At 45.7% G+C, this 14,891-nt stretch overlaps 1 protein-coding gene and 1 non-coding gene across 2 annotated transcripts; both read right to left on the minus strand.

The window, feature by feature from the left end:
- Nucleotides 1-1,923: 1,923 nt before the first annotated feature.
- Nucleotides 1,924-10,582, minus strand: PIN4 (peptidylprolyl cis/trans isomerase, NIMA-interacting 4). The gene is made up of 4 exons (XM_030851220.2): nt 10,444-10,582; nt 8,104-8,177; nt 2,491-2,610; nt 1,924-2,099 (listed from the first exon to the last, which is right to left on the minus strand). The coding sequence occupies exons 1-4, from the start codon at nt 10,484-10,486 to the stop codon at nt 1,941-1,943; spliced, it is 396 nt and encodes a 131-aa protein (XP_030707080.1). The 5' UTR covers nt 10,487-10,582; the 3' UTR covers nt 1,924-1,940.
- A 2,919-nt stretch (nt 10,583-13,501) lies between these two features.
- Nucleotides 13,502-13,574, minus strand: TRNAR-CCU (transfer RNA arginine (anticodon CCU)). The gene has a single exon. It is a non-coding gene; the product is annotated as a tRNA-Arg (tRNA).
- Between the last annotated feature and the right edge of the window lie 1,317 nt (nt 13,575-14,891).

Consider the following 14,891-nt stretch of genomic DNA (forward strand, 5'->3'; position numbering starts at 1 on the left):
TGCCCAAGATCACGCAGTAAGGGGTGAAATGGATTGTTAACCGTGTGTTACCTAGTGAAAAGCCACTATAATAATTGACCTTTTTTTTTTTTAGCGCTTTAGTTGTTTTTCATTATTTATTTATTTTGGCTGCACTGGATCTGTGTTGCTGTGCACAGGCTCTCTCTAGTTGCGGCGAGCAGTGGCTTCTCTTGTTGCAGAGCACGGGCTCTAGGCATGCGGGCTTCAGTAGTTGTGTGCACGGGCTTAGTTGCTCTGAAGCATGTGGCATCTTCCTGGACCAGGGCTGGAACCCATGTCCCCTGCATTGGCAGGCAGATTCTTAACCACTGCGCCACCAGGGAAGCCCCTAGGTTATTTATTGGTAGTACAAAATTTTGCTCTTACCGAAAGAAATTATTACAGTCGCCCCTCAGTATCCAAGGGGGATTGCTTCCAGGACGCCCTGCGGATACCAAACTCCACAGATGCTCAAGTCCCTTATATAAAATGGTGTAGTATTTACATATAACCTACACACATTCTCACATGTACTTTAAAATCATCTGTAGATTACTTATAATACCTAATACAACATAAATATAAATTGCGAATAGTTTGTAGATACAGTATAAGTGTTATGTGAATAGTTAGGCCTGTGCATGGCAAACTCAAGTTTTGCTTTTTGGAAGTTTCTGGAATTTTTAAATTAATTTTTGGCTGCGTTGGGTCTTCGTTGCTGCCCGTGGGCTTTCTTTAGTTGCAGCAAGTGGGGGCTACTCTTCGTTGCGGTGCATGGGCTTCTCATTGTGGTGGCTTCTCTTGTTGCGGAGCATGGGCTCTAGGAGCATGGGCTTCAGTAGTTGTGGCTCACGGGCTGTAGAGCACAGGCTCAGTAGTTGTGGTGCACGAGCTTAGTTGCTCTGCGGCATGTGGGGTCCTCCCGGACCAGGGCTCGAACCCGTGTCCCCTGCATTGGCAGGCGGATTCTTAACCACGGCGCCACCAGGGAAGTCCAGCCCTGGAATTTTTAAAAAAATATTTTTGATCTGCAGTTGGTTGAATCTGTGAATGCAGAACTGTGGATACAGACGACTAATATTTTAGGGAGGGTGATATGATTGAATACATGTCATTATTGAAAAAAATCCCGGTGATAACACTGTATGATTCAGCAATTCATAGTCTGTATCTAACTCCAGCTCACTGTTTCCCTACATGGACTGAATGGCTGTGGCGCACGGGCTTAGTTGCTCCGTAGCATGTGGGATCTTCCTGGACCAGGGCTCAAACCTGTGTCCCCTGCATTGGCAGGTGGATTCTTAACCACTGCACCACCACGGAAGCCCCTAGAGATGGTTTCTAAATTAACTTATGGGATATACTGAGAATCAGATAAAGCAGTTCTCAGAGGGAAGGGACTAACAGGTTAAAAGGAGTCTGCTTGACTTATCTTTTTTTTTTTATAAACGTCAAGTTTTTTTTTTGGTAGGAGTTTATTAATTAATTAATTTTTTTTGGCTGTGTTGGGTCTTCATTTCTGTGCGAGGGCTTTCTCTAGTTGTGGCAAGCAGGGGCCACTCTTCATTGCGGTGCGCGGGCCTCTCACTATTGCAGCCTCTCTTGTTGCAGAGCACAGCCTCCAGATGCGCAGGCTCAGTAGTTGTGGCTCACAGGCCTAGTTGCTCCGCGGCATGTGGGATCCTCCCAGACCAGGGCTCGAACCCGTGTCCCCTGCATTAGCAGACAGATTCTCAACCACTGCGCCACCAGGGAAGCCCCTGCTTGACTTATCTAAAAGAACCATTGACTGAATACCTACTGCTGTGCACACCAACATTTACCCACCTGATTCTGCACCCACAAACCCATGATGACAGAGTTCATAAAATACGAGGATTATTCAACACCTTTTAAATAAATAAACAACGTATAAAACACATGTAGTCTTTCATACAATTTTATTTTCTCCCTTCAATCATTATAATATGATACCCGAATTTTGTCTTAACTGGAGGATCTGTAAACACAGGCTTATCCGGCACACTTACAGGCAAGGCGAATGCTGCTTCTTGAAATGGTCCCACCATGGACCCTCTGGTCATCCAACCCAAGTCGCCCTGAAAAACCCAAAAGATTTGTGATGTCAAGTGGCCCTGAAGAGGGCACAGTTCTACTGTAGCTTGAGAATTTCCCAACACAAATGCTAAGGTTCCTAGCTTTATTCATCTGGGCTGGAGAGAAGTAGGCTCGACAAGGACAAACAGGGCTGAACCCTGGGCTGAACATACAAACACTCACAATGTTGCTGGGTGTCTGTTAGTTGTGCAAGTTTGGTTATGCCTAGGTTTAGACAAAGGTGACCCGTATTCAACTGTTCACAAGTTGGACATTTCTGCTTTTTTAAGATCTTTAAACTAAGATACGGCTAAAATTAATGGCGAAACAGAAATAATCCCTGCTGCTGTGTGTCCTCCATGGGGACCATGTTAAATGATGAGTGCACCATACCCCTTGCCTGGCTTTATCTTCACTATATTGTGTGGCCACTTCATTGAATTTCATTCCAGACTTTAACTTTTCCATGGCTTCCAAGATTTTTCCATGTTTTTCACACAGAATGTGTCTGACCTACAAGGAAAAAATATGTTCACGTAATACATGGAGACCCAAATGATTCCTTTCCTCACAGTACAGCAGTCATGTCAGGACTACCCCCCACTAGTGAAAAAAACACATTCGCTCATGGCAACGGAAAATCCTGGAAGTCTGCCCAGTTGGGCGATGGCCACAAACCCATTTCCCATATCAAGACAATATTTCAGAACCCAGATTTAGATGGAAAATGGGCACCTGGCTGTGGGAAGCTCCCAGCCTTTACCATGTACCTCAATGGTAACAGGAGGAGGAAACATGATAATGCTTGAGAGCTTAGGTCGAGTCAAATCCCCACTCTCCTGTATGATCTTAGGCATTTTTTTTTTAGGCTGTACCTCACAGCATGCAGGATCTTAGTTCCCCAGCCAGGGATTAACCACTGAACCACCAGAGAAGTCCCTTAGGCATGTTTTTAAACCTCTAATGTTTCCCCATTTGTGCACTGAGATAACAGTACCTGTATGTTCTCATAGGGTTGTGAAGATTGAGGTGATGCAGCTAGCACTCAATAAAGGTTAGCTATTATTTCATCAGAGTGGGGATGATATGAAAAAAACCCACCAGGAAATACTTTTCACCAAAAGAGGCCCAATGTATAAAGCCTCCCCACAATTTAACACTTTGAAAACGAATCATATGTTGAAGATTAAGAATACTCCAAAAAAAAAAAAAAAAGGGCTTCCCTGGTGGCGCAGTGGTTGGGATTCCGCCTGCCGACGCAGGGGACGCGGGTTCGTGCCCCGGTCTGGGAAGATCCCATATGCCGCGGAGCGGCTGGGCCCGTGAGCCATGGCCGCTGAGCCTGCGCGTCTGGATGACTGTGCTCTGCAACTGGAGAGGCTACAACAGTGAAAGGCCCGCATACCGCAAAAAAAAAAAAAAAGAAAGAAAGAATACTCAACCCGGGGACTTCCCTGGTGGTGCAATGGTTAAGAATCCGCCTGCCAATGCAGGGGACACTGGTTTGATCCCTGGTCAGGGAACTAAGATCCCGCATGCCGCGGGGTAACTAAGCCTGTGTACCACAACTACTGAGATTGCCCGCCTCAAGCAGAGCCCGTGTGCTGCAAAAACTACAGAGCGCACGCGCTCTGGAACCCCTGCACCACAACTACAGAGCCCACGCAACCTGGAGCTTGCTCGCCACAACTAGAGAAGAGAAAAACCGCACGCCACAACTAGAGAGAAGCCCGCGAGCTGCAACGAAAGATCCCGCGTGTCTCAACTAAGCCCCAACACAGCCAAAAATAAAATAAATAACAAATAACTCTTTTTAAAAAAGAATACTCAACCCTAGGGAAGTATTCAAATGTAACCTATGTTTACATAAAGCCATGTTTTAAAAAAATCACTATATCCTTAAAAATGATTTTGTCAAGATACCTGTTTTGTAGGATTTCCCATTTCTCTGTTCTATTCAAATAGAATCCGTTATTCATTTCTTACTGTCGTGTACTAGGGTGGGGGCTAAAGGTGTCTCCCTGTAGAGACAGACAAACCATGGCTGTCCTCAGGATTCAATTACTGAAACTGGGGGTGAGAGGATCCCTGACTGGAAGAGCGACACAGGAGATAGACACAGCAAAGGAAAGAATGTATCAAAAAGTAGGGCTCAGGGAGGCAAACTTCTATAGAATGTGTCCAGCACTGTCCACGGGAGACAGGGACAAACAGTCTGGACACTAGAGCGATACATGTTGGGGGACGAGGATGGCTTCTCAGACCTCATCTTGGCCTGGCTAAAACACCTTCTCAACTGCCTCCGTCTTTCCGCTTCTACACTCACAAAGCAACCTTCTGGTTCAATGATTGGGAAAGTGCACACAGCATTCATGATCATAGAAAGGGGATCCCATCCACCACTTTATAAATGAATAAACAAGTATTCTGCTTTAGACAGTTTGATGGGTTAGACATAATGAGTCTGTAGTACCTGTGGAGTTTGCAAGTGTGACCGACCAACTGGCAACTGTATGAGACTCGTGTCTTAGGAGAGACCAAGTTCCAGAGAATGTGGGAGTGATGAGCATGGAAGTAGCAGCTGACGCTATGGGAGGTGACGGATCACCCTGGGAGGCTACACAGAATGAGAAGAGGAGGAAAGCAGACTCAAGACATCCGTGGAGAATATCAATGTATAAGCAATAAGCAAAGAAAGAAGCTCAACAAGCATGATAAAAACGAAGGGCCAGACAGGTAGAGAGAAAGGTGTGTTAAAAGAAACCAAGGCAAGAGAAAGTTTCAAGGAGGAAATGGTCAACAGGGTTAAATGCTTCAGAGTGATCAGGTTAGAAGTACAATCAATTTAGCAATGATTGACTGAGGACCTTAGCAAAAGCTGTTTCAGAAGAGTAGTAAGTGCAGAAGCCAGGCTTCAGCAACTGACTGAGGAAGTAACAGGAAGCAGGCCGGTAATGTGGGTGGGGTTTCCCCAACTGAGTTAGAAAAGAAGGAGAAAGGGCTCTAGTCAAAGGGAAAGGGTCACAGTCACAGATATATTTTAAAGGTCCCTGGCTATATTTTCAGAATGAAGGGAAAGATGCAGTAAAGAGGGAAAGGTTGAAGACAGAGCAAAGAAAGAGGGTGGAGATAAATGAAGGAGCAAGGCTAGGCATTCAGAGCACTGCTGGAAAAATCAGTTAGCCTTAAAGGAAGAGAGGTAGGAGAGATGAGGGAGGTGTGGGTGAAGATAACTTTGTTGGAAGGGGGCTGGGAAGCCATGAGTTCGTGACTAAAGTTCTAGTTTCCATTTTCTTGTGACAATTATGACAATATTTCAGTTATCGAGTACTTAATACTCGCTAGGCACTGTGCTAAGCGCTTTACATGTGTGATCTCATGAAATCCTCACACCAACCCCACGAGACTGGATCAGTGTTTCTCAACTCTGGCAAATGTCAGAATCACACCAAGAGCTTCTAAAAAATACATCAAGGTCCAGTCCCCACACGCCAGAGATTCTGAGGCAGCTGGTCTGGGGTGGGTCCCTAGGCACTGAGACTTTTAGAAGCTCTTCAGGTGAATCTGATGTACACAGGGGTTGAGAACCCTGGATGAAGTTGTCTGCTGACTGACTGGAGGAGGGTGGTGGATGGCTTGAGGCAAGTGGCAAAGGATCGCTGTGCAGTACTGAGGGCCCAGCTCAGGTTAGAGACCAGGAATCAGTGGCCCCAACCCCTGAGGCTGTGTGACTCTCCAGTGGGGCCCAGCAGTTCTGGGTCTGAGTGTAAAGAAAGTAGATAATTGGATTGATCCTGAGCTGTAGTCTGGCAGGTGGATGCAGTGGATGACCCAAAGAAAAAGGAGGTGGGGCTCCTTGATCCTGTGGTCAAACCCTTCCATCTAATTTCCAGCCTACAAGACATACAGGACTTGGAGAACAGACATGAGGCCTTAGAGAAGGTGAGGCGAACAGGGCAGGCTTGAGGGCCTGCCTGGAAGTCTGTGTGTGGAGAGGAACAGGACAGGATTGGGGGAGGTGGGAAGTGAGGGGAAGGAAGGAAGTTGTGGTCGGCAGGTGGGTTTCAGAATCTGGGCAGCTCTAGTGACACAGGGCAGGGGTGGGTTCAGGAGTGGGGTCTGAAGCAGAATAGCAGGATGTGGAAGGAGCCTAGATCCTAAAAGGCTGGAGGGTTTGGGGTCCCTCCCCTGCTGGGGCCTTCACAAACACTGACAACCCAGCTGTACTCTAGCAGGTGAACAGTTCAACACACTATGGCACTTCCATTCCACGGAACACTACTCAGTAATACAAAGGAACAGACTATGGATACACACAACCGGAATGAAATCTCCAGAGAACTATGCTGAGCGGAAAAAAATCCAATCCTGAAAGGTTACACACTGTATCATTTCACTCATATGGAAATCATAAAATTACAGAAATGAAGAAGAGATTAGTCACTGCTCTGGGGTCAAGGAGGGGGCAGGGGTAGGGGTGGGAGGGAAGTGGGCATCACTATAAAAGGGCAACAGGAGGAATCCCTGGGGTGATGGAAATGTTCTGGATCTTGACTGTAGCAATGACAATCTCCTGGTTGTGCTAATGTACTAGGGTTTTGTTAAGATGTTACCATTGGGGAAACGGTAAAAAGTACATTTACATGTATAAAAGGTACATCTACCTTACAACTGAATAAGAGTCTAAAATTATCTCAAAAGAAAAAGCTTAACAAAAGAGTTTAATCCTAATTGACTTTCCTAGCTAATTACATGCCACTCCTTTCCATATACCTCAGGTATAGCCACACTGAACTTATTTTTTTCCAGAAAGGACAAGATGCCTCTTTAAAGCCATATGCAGTGGAGCAGTCTCTTAGGTTAGGTGCTTGTGAAAGTCAGCACATAACAGTCAAAATTACCCTACAACAACACTTATGAAGATGGTGTACTTGAAACCAACACGTCAGCCCTCAGTAAGCCCAACACAGCCTGTCTCCCCAACCTGTGTTGTAACAATGACCGCTTCTTCAGCTGGACCCCAGGACGAAGTAGCTGGCTTGCATTCAGGCACCATGTTTTATGAAAATTATCTTTGGATGCCAGAATCCCACTTTACATGGTTGGATATTCATACATGAATGGAGGTCGACTACGGAAAATCAAATTCATGTCTCCCATCTCTCTCTCTGGGTTCACTGAGTAGAAAAGTGGGCAGAATGGCCCACACTCTTTACATTTGCTCTCCTTTTCTTTGGCTGCATGTGTATGGGTGCATTTATATGATACAACTCCACTACAGCTCTTCTCATATAGCAATGAAATTTCTTTACCTAACTGCTCCCGACTAGACTGTGATAACAGGGACCATCTCTTATCTGCTTTTTTTTAAAATACCCAGAATTTAATACACTGCTTAGCACAGGGCAGATGTCACTAAATCTTTAATGAATGAATGAATCAAAGTATGGAACCCCATAAACTGACTGAAACGTGGTAACTGCCTTGTTACGTAGCACTAAGCGGTATAATTCTGTTTGCAGATTATATTCTCCCAGGGCAGACACCCCTCTGGCACTAGGTCAAGTACTTCAAGTAATTATCTGCAACCATCTCCCCTCATTTTCATGGTCAGGGCTCTGGCTTGTAGCTCACCAGCAGGGGAGCTATCTAATGAGACCCGTGCCTTTGCCTGTTCATCTCAGTTCTTCGTTTTGTCAAATATTATTTCGTCCTGAGAAATAATTCATTCACTTACTTGGGAAGACCTAACAACACATTTTAAGGAAAAATACTAGAGTATGAAGAAATTCTGGATGTCTGAGAAAACATTTGAGAAAATATTTAAAAGGAATTACTTTTCATAAATGAAAGTGATCTATTATTTTCCACTTTTGTGCTATCGTACATCAGTATTAGGTTAGCCTTAGAATGAGTTAAGCATACTGTCTTTTCCTTTTATGTGAACCAAAATAACAAATGTATATTATTTATATTTAACATGAAAAAAAGGAACAAGTAACTCACCTTTACTGCATTGCCACCACCTTTGGGACCCTGCGCCTTCTTGTCAGAACTATCACTCCCAGAGGCTGCTTTTCCTTTAGAGAAGAGATGACAGGTACTCATTTAAACTGCACCTTCACCGTGTTATGTACAGAAAAGTTCAACACAATAGGAGTTGATACTTCCATCATAGCACCAAGCTTCAAAAGGGAACTCTGTAGACACTTTACTACATCAAGCTAAATTAACCTGTGACTCACCTCTTAAAACAGGGAATTTGTGCCCTACATAAACCCTTCAAGGAAAATGGATACACAAGTGAGTGTGCTAATAGTTGAATGGGAGCGCCAAAAGCCTGGCCCAGATTCTCTGGACCCAATATGAAATCCTGCCTTCTAAGGGCAAACCCCTGAGCTCTTGTGAGATTTCTAATAAGCACTGCAACTATGTATCTGAATACTCACAATTCCAGTAAGTAAAATCTCCAAGAATATATTTTAAATAAAGATCAAATTTCCCACCACCCATATTTGGCTAAAGAACACATTGATGTCCAAACTCCTGGAGTCGACTACATTGCCTATTGATACCTTCCTAAGAAAAGATATCGATATTCAGATTAAGAACCACTGGCAGCATTCTACATTTTACTACTGTGTCATTTTGCTACTATGCCAACTTCTGTATTGATGGCAGCATACTTACTGTTAGAGGCTGATATTCCTAAGAACTATTGTTGGATTAAGTGTTCAGTTCAATAAACATTTCCTAAATAACTAAGTTCCAGGCACTGGGGATACAAAGATGAACAAGCCATGGTACCTTCCTTCAGGGAGCTCATATACTACTGGGGAAGATGGTTATGTAAAGTTATATAAAATAGATCTTTTCAGGAGAATGAGCTATGCTCTATAGACAGGGGGCTGTGGAAGCACAAAGGGACATTTTAGCCAGTCAGGGAAGCTTTCCTGGATGAGTAGGAGCTGACCAGGCAAAGAAAGGACATAGGTGAGGAGACATTCCAGGGTGAGGGAACAGTGTAGTATGTGCAGGTAACTATGGGTGAAGCCAAATCTGAGGTGGGAGTGCTGTGAGATGAGCCCAGGGAAGGTGGTTGAGGATTAGGGCATGAGGGCCTGTAGGCCCCATTAAGGAACTTGGAATTTATCCTAGAAGTAATAGGGAGCCATTGAAAAATTTTATTCAGGAGACTCCATCTTACTTGTCTTAGGATCTCCAAAGCCTAGCACACAACAGTTGTTCAATAAATGCTCAACCAAACTGAAAATCCAAAATGCTGACCACCAAATGCCTAAGAAAATGTTACTGCCAAAGTAGTTTTATTACACCAAACTCTTCAAGGGGTTTGCTGTATATTCACTCTAGAACAATGATACCTTCCAATTATTCCATCCTCTCCCCCACTAGATGCTGTCATCTTCTGACTGCCACCTCACTCCCTGATTGACTGACAACTCTGGCAACTTCAGGCTTCCTTTCCACCCTCACCACTGCCATCATCTTGGATGACCTCACCATCTATGCAGAGGAATCATCCAACAGTCTAATCTCACAGTTCTGGACCTCCTTCCCAAATGCCCATGCCTTTTACTCCAGGCCACCTGTTGCCAGGGGCACACGATGGAACTGTGCCACTCAGAACTAGTAGTTCAGTCTCTGGCTACAACTCTGTTCTTCCAGCTTTCTCATGCCTCATTCCCACAACACGGGCTCTTCAATTTCACAGAACCGCCCCCCCCATTCAGTCCCTTTATCCTGCTATGTCCCCCTAGACTATCAGACTTCTCATTCCCTTCCCAGTCTAGATCCCATGCTTGATCATCTGAACTGCGTCCCCACTGGCACCCTTAATTCCCTTGTGCTGCTTTCCTTCTATTATCATTGTCCAACAAAACCTCAACCTTGGCTCAAGTCTACACCTAACTCTTTTCAGTCCTGTATTGTGCCACTTATATGGTACTAGGTAAATCATGACTAAGCAGATCGTGTCCTCTACAAATTCATGGCCTTCAATCTTAGGCTCTCAGCCCTGAGGGAAATCCTTTTGTAAGTGTTTCATCCCCTTTCCCATCACCCCAACGACTATTCCAAACCTTTACCACTCTCAAGACTCCTACCCAGTCCCTGCCCCGCAGTCTTAAAAACTACATCCCCATGCTTTTTAATCAAAACCTTCCACAGAAGTCCACACTGACTGTCTCCAACTTATCACTTCCTGGTCAGTCTTCTAGTAACTGGCCACCCGCTGCCTCCACCCCGGACCCCGAGGACCGCCGGTCTGCTCCCTCCCCCACGCTCCTCACCCAACCCCATTCTCCTTGGTTGCTCTGGCTGCTCTACCTTTCCCCCGTTTCCCAGATACGCTTTTTCCTTTTGGAGGCATCTCCGAAATTCGCCGTCGAGCTCTCAACTGCTTCGGTTACCGCACAAAGCCCCTTCAGGCCCCACCGGTATGTCCTAAACATATGCCTGAAAGTAACATCGCAATTGGCCATCCTTACTGTGGCTCCGGAAGCAGGCATATCTTGGGACAGGCCCGGTCCTTTGGCTCTAGGGCCAATGGGGGCTGAAGAGTCTGACCAATAAGGAGCTTGGGCCGGGTAGAGGGGCGGAGTCAAAGGTTGGGGCCGGGGCGGGAAACCCAGCCTCTGCGCTTTTTGAACTTCTTCTACATGCCCTTATTTGCCCCCAGTCTCCCGCTTCCCTATCCACCTCCTCGATGCGTGCGTAGTGAAAGCCGCGGACCTCTGCAGTCTCTCCGCGCTGGCTGTAGCCAATCCCACGGGGCCGCCAGACAAAGGCAAAGCAGGAAGAGCAGTGGCGGCCGCCTCTCCCTCCTGCGCCATCCTACACACGGGCCTACACTCCCTTACGGGTTTTCGTTTTTAAAGTTTATTTTGCAGCCTGTAGTTGACTGGGTTCAAAAGGTACTTTTTTTTTTTAACATCTTTATTGGAGTATAATTGCTTTACAATGGCGTGTTAGTTTCTGCTGTATAACAAAGTGAATCAGCTATACGTGTACATATATCCCCAAATAACTAGTGTAAAGCTCTCGGTAGAGACACGAGAAATGGCTTTAAGGAAGGTTACAGACCAAGCTATAGAATATGATTCTTTTTTTAAGAAAAGGCATCTCGTGTACTATATAATATTTGCTTATAGAGGACAGGAAGACCATCCAGCAAAACGTGACCAGTGGTGCCAGTGCAGTGTATGTTTCTGCACAGTTTCCAAAATTTCTGTAATGGTACAGCGTAATATAGTTAAAAGCATGGATTCTGGACCGCCTGGCTTCAAATCGCTGCTCCACCATTTGGTTACTAGCTCTGTGACCTTGAGGAAGTTACCTCACCTCTCTTTGGCTCAGTTTCATCTGTAGAATGGAATTGATGATAATAATACCTTCTAATAGGGTGTGAAGAGAATTAAACAAGTTCGTATTTGTAAAGCACATAAAACAACGACTAGCTTGTGGAGTGTTAGCATAAGGTGAATGAGTTTTGAATTTATGCCCTCAAACGTTTTACCCTTATCCACAACCCCTCTCCTCCCAATATAAGGTCAGGGCTTTTCCTCTACTCCATGAGATAGCTGTCCTAGCTTGCCCCTGCCAGCCAGAATGTATAGGTCCTCCGTCTCAGAGTTTAGTTTTTGGATACAGTCTTGTGGGACTTGGCATGCTTCATGCCCAGACTGGGAGATCAAGTATTTCTGAGACTGTGCCACCTCCAACTCATACATTACAAGCAGCCCCCTCATGTTGTACTGCTGTCATTTCTGAACACGTTACAGCTTAGGCACTCCTTGTTTTGGATTGGGAGTGATCAACTGTGGGGAACACATCCAGCGCTGAGGAGATCATTGCTCCCCCACTTCTGAGGTGGATCCCACCTGTGTATTGACTTTCAAAGTTCAGCTGGGAGATGGGGCAGGTTGACAATGACAGTATGGCCTCATGTTCATCAGTTCATCCACAGCCAGGAGGCCGAGGGGGCACCTTTACTTCTGGTTTTTCTTAGGGGACAGCCTTTCCTGCAACCACTGGCTATGGCAGTCTTGGAGTGGGAATGAAGCAAAGTTCAGACCCCAGTGAAGAGCCAGCATTAAATGGCTGACGTACCTGGCAAATGCTTGGTGCCTGGAACGTTGTGAGAGTTCTGTGCATTCCAGCAGATAACAACAACAACAGTAATAAACAAACCTGTGTAAGTGGCTGAATGTGCCCAAAGCAGTGCCTAAAGGCCAGTAGTTCAAAGGAGAAAACGATGGGCATAGGTCCAGGGGTTTCGAGGTCAAAAGCACTTTAAGACTGATAAAATCATGTACGATCTCAAGTATGCAGTGTGCATCACAAACATCTTAAGTGTTAGCTTTGGGATGTGAGTTTATGGCTAACTTTCTTTTTTTTTTTTCTGTTTAAATTATATTCTGCTTATATGAATTGGCATATGTATATATATATATATATATATATTTTATTCAAGAAAGAAGATAATGCTATTTGTAAAACAAACAACAAAAAAGCTAGCCTCTATTACAGGGTTAAGTCTGCACCAGTCTGTGGAGGCCAGCTGTGGAGGAGTCTGTGGGAGCAGAGTGACGAATGAACAGCAAGGCGGGCAGGGGGGCAGAGAGGAGAAAACTTCAGCCTCGAAACCATGGTAACGACTGCAGGAGTGTGCACAGTGAGTCAGAGCCAGGGATGGCTGCCAGTCGTATTTTCTATTAATTATCTCCTCAGACTGATTCTTCCACACATTTCTTAAATGAGGAAAATCAGGCAGGGAAGCTGGCAGCCCTCTTCCCAGGACACAAGTTCACAAACCTTGACCCAAACTCACTGTCCCGCCCCACCTGCTCCACAACCAAAGGGCTGCAGTTTCTTTCCCGTTTGAGATGCCAGCAGAGCTTATTCTGAAAGGGGGCCTTGATGCAACAAAACACAGAGCTCTAGTTGATCCCATTCAGAGGAGGTCAGTGTATGGGGAGCTCTGGGCCCCAGACTCTAGGGACAAAGGTAGAAAAAGGTCACCTTTGGAAACTGAAACCAGGAAAATTCAGTACATGGTAGATGAGAATAGCCACCTGCAAAAGTAGCCACCCATCAAGGCACATGGATGGAGGGATATTGCTGATGGGATGGATGTGTCTCCTGAGCACAGTCAGTGGGCAGAAAACTTTCTGTCCCTCTTCATGCTGTTGTAACGTGTCTGGCATGAGATAAGCTTTGAACAACTGTTTTTTAAAAAAATTTACTTATTTTGTTATTTATTTGGTTGCACCATGTCTTAGTTGTGGGCTCCTTAGATGCGGCTCACAGGCTCTTTAGTTGCAGCTCGAGGGCTTCTTAGTTGTGGCATGCGAACTCTTAGTTGCAGCATGCATGTGGGATCTAGTTCCCTGACCAGGGATTGAACCTGGGCCCCCTGCATTAGGAGCACAGAGTCTTAACCACTGTGCCACCAGGGAAGTCCCAACAACTGTTTTTTTTGTTGTTTTAATTTATTTATTTTTGGCTGCGTTGGGTCTTCGTTGCTGGGCACAGGCTTTCTCTGGTTGCGGCGAGCGGGGGCTACTCTTCATTGCGGTGCATGGGCTTCTCATTGCGGTGGCTTCTCTTGTTGTGGAGCACGGGCTCTAGGCGCGTGGGCTTCAGTAGTTGTGGCACACGGGCTCAGTAGTTGTGGCACATAGGCTTAGTTGCTCCGTGGCATGTGGGATCTTCCCAGACCAGGGCTCGAACCCATGTCCTCTGCATTGGCAGGCAGATTCTTAACCAGTGCACCACCAGGGAAGTCCAACAACTGTTTTTTTTTAATAAATTTATTTATTTATTTGTTTTTATATTTGGCTGTGTTGGGTCTTTATTGCTGTGCGCGGGCTTTCTCTAGTTGAGGCGAGCGGGGGCTACTCTTTGTTGCCGTGCGCGGGTTTCTCATTGTCCTGGCTTCTCTTGTTGTGGAGCATGGGCTCTAGGCGCGCTGGCTGCAGTAGTTGTGGCTCGTGGGCTCAGTAGTTGTGGCTCGCAAGCTCTAGAGCGCAGACTCAGTAGTTGTGGCACCCGGGCTTAGTTGCTCCGGGGCATGTGGAATCTTCCCGGACCAGGGCTTGAACCCATGTCCCCTTCACTGGCAGGCAGATTCCCAACCACTGCGCCACCAGGGAAGCCCAACTGTTTTTTTAAAAAGGGCGTCAGAGAAGAAGATTCCATCTAGGTTTGTCCAGCATTGTCTAAGCAAAAGAGCTGCAGTTTCTGGAGAACATTAATATTCCATTCCATTAATATAGTGAGGAGGATTTTTTTTGGAGGCAGTGTTCATTTGAGGCAATGGTGACACAAATGGCATATGTGGCATGAGATATCTTCATGATCTCTCTTAGTTTTCACAACAGTCTTATTGGCCGAGAATCATCAGTGCCGTTTCAGAGCTGAAGACACAGGCTCAGAGAAGTTAAGTAATGTGTTCAAGTTTTCACAGCTAAGGACTGTGGCACTGTTGGGCTCAGAACTTAGGGCTGTGTGACTTCTAAGCTGGTACCCTCTGCATGATGACACTGCTCCAGGCTTTGCCATCCTGTAAATGAAATTCAAGAACATCCAGTTCCCTTTGTTCTGAGTGCCTGTTCTCCAAGTCAGCTTCCCAGGGACCTCTGTGCCCAAGAGGTGCCAGGGCCAAGTTATGGCCCCACCATGAGACAGAAATAAACTCACCTCTGGTTTATGTGTCAGTGTATTGGTTCGGAGTAATCTAGAAGGTGATTGCCTCTGCCTATAGTGCTGTACCT

Source organism: Globicephala melas, chromosome X (genome assembly GCF_963455315.2).
Source record: "Globicephala melas chromosome X, mGloMel1.2, whole genome shotgun sequence".
Lineage (NCBI taxonomy): Eukaryota > Metazoa > Chordata > Mammalia > Artiodactyla > Delphinidae > Globicephala > Globicephala melas.